Below are 7308 nucleotides of genomic sequence, written 5' to 3'. Positions count from 1 at the left end.
GGAGTGAGTAATTTTCTTAAGGGGTGTGCAAATGACTAAGTGACCTCTTTTTTGATCCGGAAGTAGTAATACTCTTCAGCATTCTACAACAAAATATTCCGACATATATTAGGATAAACAATATCAGTATCGAGCCTTTGACTAAAAAATTTCCATTATGTATCGAGCCTTTGACTAATCTAAATTGGTAAATTCTAAGTTACCAGTTTTCTTTTTTTAAAAAAAAAATAAAAAAAAATCTAATCTCAATCCAAAATAAGAAACCAAAAGAAGTATGAATAAAATACGGCAGTATACCATCAAATGATGTGCTGCAGTGGATGGGTTGCTCCTCACTTAACCAGAGGTTTCGAGGTTCGAACCCTAGATATGAAAAAAATCCTTGATCGGGCTCTAATGCAGATACCGAATATCGGATGGGAAATAAAAAAACAGGAAAGATTATGAGGAAAAATAGTAAAATTACTTTACAGTGTTTTCTTGCATTAATCCTTGAAGGGAATTTAAAGTATAGGTGACATAAATAATCAAGGAAGCGGGGGGGGGGGGGGGGGGGGGGGAAACAATTTTTCAAGGATAATGTCTAGTCTAGGCACAACAATTTACACTTCCTGCGGAAAATCTTATGTATGAGCAAAAATGTCAGTATCACGTACTATAGATAATTAATCAATATTATAACCTGAATACCAAGTCATCAGAAAGGATAAAAGTATTATTAAGCATATAAATGGGAGAATATAAAAAGGGTTTGAGAAAAAGAGCAACTCGTCAATTGAGAAGTATAACGAAAGAATTTACCAATTACAAGTAAATCACCACAGAAAAACAAAAAAGGTGCAATTCCTTTGCAGATTTGAACAACATCCCATGGGCAAATAAAAATGTTCTTCACCAAGTTGATGGTGAAGATATTAATAATGAAACCGATGAAACAATTTTTGCAATTATTGAAGAGCCAAGCTCGGGTACTATATATATATATATATATATCACCACAGAAAAACAAAAAAGGTGCAATTCCTTTGCAGATTTGAACAACATCCCATGGGCAAATAAAAATGTTCTTCACCAAGTTGGTGGTGAAGATATTAATAATGAAACCGATGAAACAATTTTTGCAATGATTGAAGAGCCAAGCTCGGGTAATATATATATATATATATATATATGCCTTGAAAAGTAATAGAATTCTCTCTTATTTTTCGACGTATGACTTCAAAATTACTCAGATAATTTTTTATAAAAAAATAAAAGGGATATAAAAGTTAATAACAATTCCATGAGATAAAAAGCTTGTTGATGGCTAACTTGTCGGTAAGTATATCACTCAAAGCACCACCAGTGTAACGATCCGTTAAAATCTAACTTCAAAAAAGCATAAATTACTCAGATAAATTCTTATAGAAGAATAGTGAGGATATAAAAGTTGATAACAATTCCTTGAGATATAAAAAGCTTGTTGATGGCTAACCTGTCAATAAGTATATCACTCAAAGCACCTTTAGTATAACGATCCGTTAAAATCTATCTTCCAAAAAACATAGATTACAACAAAAAATGATGGAAAAATAATTTCTTATGTTTGCACCGTAATTATCGAAACCTCTCAATCGATTGAGATTAAATTCCTTTCTCGACAAGTCGACATTCACAGAGATTGTGTTGAATTTTGCAGGTTTATGCAATACACCCCAGTAAGAAAAATAATTTGCATAGATATAAATTAACATGTGAAAATAGATCAAATTTTCAAGGAGACAATTACAATAGCGTAGGAATAAGATCAGAAAAAAAATAGTACTTGGTGAGTGGGAAGGCATAAAGATGATCTTCAAGAATAAGAAAATACACTTGAAGCTTTTGCCTCATCAGTTGCTATATCATGTAAGGTCCAACGTAAATTCTATTTACTAAGGAAATTAATGGAAGAAATTTAAGGGAAGAAATTAATAGAGGGTTCTTATTTAATTTTAAGCAATACATTTAAGGTGAAAATAAAAGGAAAATGTTAAAAAATTGACAAAAAAAGATAAATACCAATGCTAGCCATAGAGAGGTGCCACATCACCTTGTCTATGTCTAGTTTTATATTGTATATAAATTAGCAAAGCTGCTCATAATACTTGGGTCATATGATTGATAATTAACTCTTATGTAATATGTAGCAGCACACATGAATACACACTTGTATAACTAGAAACAAATAAAAAATAATCTTGTAATGAAGCTTTCATTGAGGAAACATATGGTCAGCAAGTATGAAAAAACTTCCACACAAAAGCACAATAAAACAACTCCAAATTATATATAAGTAGCTCGTCCGTCTTTCTTTCTCTCAAGTAAGACATAGAAATTACCATCTGACAAACAAGAAGAAGAGTGGAAATGAACGAAACAGGGGGAGCTTCATCCTTGCCAGCTTTGACAATCCTACCACGGCCTTCAGTGGCGGAGTCAGGATTTTCGCTGAGAGGGTTCAAAATATAAAAAAGTAAACATACGAAAAAGTCTAAGGGGGTTCAACATCTACTATATAGACATAAAAAATAATTTTAACCTATAAAACAATATTTTTTTCCGGCAAGGGGGTTCCGAACCCCCTCGGCTCTATGTGGCTCTGCCACTGACGACCTTCATTCGAATCCTTTTTTAGTAATATGCCCTCTTTCAGCCCAGGTCCAATGACCTTGGTTTTGAGTTTCTTCTCCGATCAGGTCCGATGGGTTTAGCCTCTTACAAGTCACGTGTCACATGGATTTAGCATCGTTACTTTTTAAACAGTTCTGTTAGGGAGACCAAAAGTTTTTTACTTTATCATAGTTAAAAGATTCAATATGCTCAGGATTATATTTGAGGGATCAAAATGAACCTACTCTCATTGTTAAGGGATAATTTTAGCCCATAACTCAACTTTTAAGTAATGAAATGGAGTAGTAAAATTTTAGCCCAGCCATCACCTATTTGGCTTAAATCACATGTTAGTATATTTCATCAAAGTTGAGTGATTTTATAATTAAAAAAATATTTTAATTATATTTATTGCAATTATACTATAAATAAAATGATCTAACGATTTGGAATCATGATTTTATATTTTAATTTTAAATCGGCGTTTGTTTATGAAATTTGCACAAAATTTCAACTTCAACTTCATATCATGATTTCAAATTCGAAATTCTCCAAAAGGTAGGATTTGAGATTCCAAATCATGACTTCAATTTTTTTAAATGTAAAACTTGACCGATATATATATATATATATATATGTGTGTGTGTGTTGTGTGTGTGTGTGTATGTATGTATGTATTTGTAAAAATAAGACCATCATTTTAAATTTTCAATAAAAAGACTCATCATTTTACAATAAAAAGAACCATACTCCACGTCAAAAAAATGTCCACCCCATGTGGAAGGATTATGTTAAATAATAACTAGTTGCTACTATTGTTGCTTTTTTTGGATCAACGAATCTTCGTTAAATTATGTGAATTTAAAAGTTTGTAATATCACGTAATTGCAAGCATTTATTTATAAAAGGAACGTGAAAATATGCGATTTAGTAATGTGGCGCCTTAGATATTCTGATACCTTGTTAATGAACTATGATTTAATTATTTGATAAGATTGTATAAGAGTTAGAGAAATTTTAATAGCTTTCAAAAATTGTAAGGTTTTCTAATTTATAAGAAAAGTTACAACATAAAAATTTTCAACTTTAAATTAACGTGATTTCGAATCTATGATTTGGAATTATGTCACAAACGGGCCCTTAGTTTTTGTAAAAATAATGGTAAGTATTCCTCTCCCAGAATAAAAAAGAGATACCTGCGATATAAGGTATTTTCGTAATTAACCCCAACACAAGTGGTAGATTGTGTCATGCCAACATATATATAAGCATGCTATAAGGCACACCAACACTCTCTTTACTGAAACTAGGGTTTGTCATAGCGCGCAGCTCTTGTAACCTCGCCTCCTCATCCCCTTCCCCAAAGCTGCTCTAACCCCTCCTTCCCAACATGGCCGTCGGGTATATCGGTTTAACACTCATGCCATATTTCCCACTCTACTTATGTTTTGTTTAATTCTAATGCTGTTTTATTTTTCCATTTGTACAGAAAGAACAAGAGGATTTCCAAGGGAAAGAAGGGAGGAAAGAAGAAGGCGTAAGTAGCAATACTAACACCTTAATCCTGGTCTCTTTTTTTTTTTTATATATGTAATGTGGGGTTTACTAATGTGGGTTTGTGTGTGGGCAGGGCGGATCCCTACGCAAAGAAGGACTGGTACGACGTCAAGGCACCATCTGTTTTCGAAGTCAAGAACGTTGGCAAAACCCTCGTCACTAGGACTCAGGGTACCAAGGTATTTCTTTATTTATTCCCTCCCTTTTTTGTCTCTAATTTGTTGCGATTCTGTTGATCTTGCGTTTGTTGCTTATTTTATATCATTTGCTTTAAGTATGCCTTGGGTTCTGTTTAGTCTGGATGACTAATTAACTGAATGATATACTTGAATGCCGTTAACATTATAGTAATGTCGGGTGAACTTGATTGGTTTACTACTAGAATGGAGGAGAAATGTTGGTTATTGTGGTAGTTAGGGGTTAGCTGTTTGTTGCATTATGCATTGCTGAACATGAAGAGAAATCTTGCCATCCACGTGTACAAGAAATTAGGTCAGAAAATGGTTCTATTGTTAATGCATCCTGAACATACCAGCAATTTATTAGAAATTAAAATTTAATGTTGCTTGTTGGGAGAGGGCTGGTTTGTCATCTCTTTGGAATGTACAAGAACTTTTACTTTGAAATTTAACTCGTAATAGCTAACGTGTGATGAAGCAAACAGTCGAATTCCTTCATTTCATGTTATGACATTCCATTTTGATTCTGTAACTTATATCTATAAAACTGTGTGAGGACAATTATTTTCTTGCTATCTGTTTTTTCCTGTATGTGTGGACGTTGACTACATGTATAAAGCATTTTTTCACTAGCTTTAAACCTTTTCACGTGCTTTTGTGAGCTACCTCCCACTTGTGCAGTTTGTTAACTACGCCAACTTAAAATATAGGATAACTTATTTCAAGTGGATTTTCACTGGAATAATTGCGTGTTTTACTTCTCAGATTGCTTCAGAGGGCCTAAAACATAGAGTATTTGAAGTTAGTCTGGCTGATCTTCAGAAGGATGAGGATCAGGCTTTCAGGAAAATCCGTTTGAGAGCAGAAGATGTGCAAGGGAGGAATGTCCTCACACAATTCTATGTAAGATGTTCCTTTTAGTTGCAACCATTTGTTTGTACTGCTTTAGGTCACACGTGACTATGTATTGAGTTCTAACTTTGTTAAGTAATTACAGGGAATGGATTTCACGACAGACAAGTTGAGATCTCTGGTCCGCAAATGGCAGACTTTGATTGAGGCTCATGTGGATGTCAAAACCACAGACAGCTATACTCTCAGGATGTTCTGCATTGCTTTTACAAAGAAGCGTCCAAACCAGCAGAAGCGTACCTGCTATGCTCAGAGCAGCCAGATCCGTCAGGTTGGTAGTATTTCTATATGCTTATTATTGTTGTCATCATGTCTTGCAAAGTTTATTTTTCGTTGCTGACAAGAATATCTTTCATGTTATGTTAGATCCGTAGAAAGATGGTTGAGATCATGAGAAACCAAGCAAGTTCCTGTGACTTGAAGGAGTTAGTTGCAAAATTCATCCCCGAATCAATTGGCAGAGAGATTGAGAAAGCAACTTCAAGCATCTTCCCCCTACAAAATGTTTATATTCGTAAGGTCAAGATCCTTAAGGCCCCTAAATTTGATCTTGGAAAGCTGATGGAGGTATGTTATCTATATGTTCTCGTCGTATTTGTTACACGCTATATGCATTCATGGTTTTACTGTAGCTATTGAGTTTTGACTGAGTTCTTGTCGTAGGTTCATGGTGACTATTCTGAAGATGTTGGTGTGAAGTTGGATAGGCCAGCTGATGAGACAGTAGCAGAGGCAGAGCCAGAGATTCCTGGAGCTTAGATTCGTTTCGTCCATCTGAATTATGTGATCCAATATGGTGGTAGTCTTTAGAGCTTCACATTGTTTTAAGTTGAGTTTTGTTGAGACATCTCAAAGTTTTGCATCCTGGTACTTTGCCTATGTTTGATTTATACATTATCATAGACCAAGATATATTTTGCAGCTGTTTTATCTATTACTAATTCCTGTCCCCTTTGTTGTTATATGACCATGAAGCTTGGTAATTCATGCGACCTTTTAAATTCTGACAAGCGCTAATTTTTGTGGACTGCAGTTGTGTTTATGGGCGAACTCTAAATATTGCTGGTTCTTTGTAATTAAGAACGATAGGTAACTTGTAAACTGTAAACGCCCCCTAATGATAGTGATGTTACTGTACCCAAGTAACTGTTCTCCGCTAATGTCATAATACTGAATCACCGTTCTCATTACTATTTCTTGACCTTTGTATCAAACATTTCTATTACGGAAAATGGCCAAATATACCTTTGTACTTTCAGAAAAGGGTTAAATGTACTCGTTATACTTTGGGTCTAAATATACTCATAAGTTAAAGTTGTTCAAATTAGACATCCAGTCCTATGTGGCACTGACATTTGATGAGGTGGATGTGGGTCCTATGTGGCACTGACATTTGATGAGGTGGATGTGGGCATGCCTCTTCATTACCCCTAACTCATTTTACCCTTTCCCTCTATTTGTTCTGCGACCACAAAAAATTTCTTTCCCATTACCACCATTATTGCTTAGTTTTTGTTTAGAATTTCAACACTAGTCTTGTGTGGTCTTTGTAACCTGCTTTTTTGACTAAAATAAATAAAATATAAAATTAATAAATAAAAAGCTATTGCATCGCCGTGCCGGTCCGAACAATTTACTGTTTCAAATCGGGAGAAAAAGGGAATGAGAATGGTGCTGAAGTGATTAGGGAAGCTTTCGCCGAAGGTTTTTGTTCACTATTATCCACTGGCAGGGAGGTTGACTATCAGCCGTGAAATGAAACTTACAGTGGACTGCAGTGGAGAAGGTGCAATTTTTGTGGAGGCAGAAGCAAATTTTACTACAGAAGATATTGGAGATACGGCGGCAATGGTGGTGGAGGAAAAGAAAATTTTAGTGGTCAGAGAACAAATAGAGGGGAAGGGTAAAATGGGTTAGGGGTGATGAGGTGGCATGACCACGTGACATTCACCTCATCAAATGTCAGTGCCACGTAGGATTGGATGTCCAACTTGGACAATTTTAATGAATGAGGGGTATATTTGAACCA

At 34.9% G+C, this 7308-nt stretch overlaps 1 protein-coding gene across 1 annotated transcript; it reads left to right on the top strand.

Moving 5' to 3' along the window:
- The first annotated feature begins 3897 nt into the window (after positions 1-3897).
- Positions 3898-6241, top strand: LOC132632337 (small ribosomal subunit protein eS1). Its single transcript, XM_060348232.1, has 7 exons — positions 3898-4032; positions 4121-4168; positions 4262-4367; positions 5133-5270; positions 5365-5550; positions 5646-5846; positions 5943-6241. Exons 1-7 carry the CDS (start codon positions 4022-4024, stop codon positions 6036-6038), a joined length of 786 nt encoding a protein of 261 aa, XP_060204215.1. The 5' UTR covers positions 3898-4021; the 3' UTR covers positions 6039-6241.
- The last annotated feature ends 1067 nt before the right edge of the window (positions 6242-7308 follow it).

Source organism: Lycium barbarum, chromosome 3 (assembly GCF_019175385.1).
Source record: "Lycium barbarum isolate Lr01 chromosome 3, ASM1917538v2, whole genome shotgun sequence".
Taxonomy (NCBI): Eukaryota; Viridiplantae; Streptophyta; class Magnoliopsida; order Solanales; family Solanaceae; genus Lycium; species Lycium barbarum.
The sequence above is the reverse complement of the archived record's forward strand: the minus strand, read 5'-3'. Positions and strand labels throughout refer to the sequence as shown.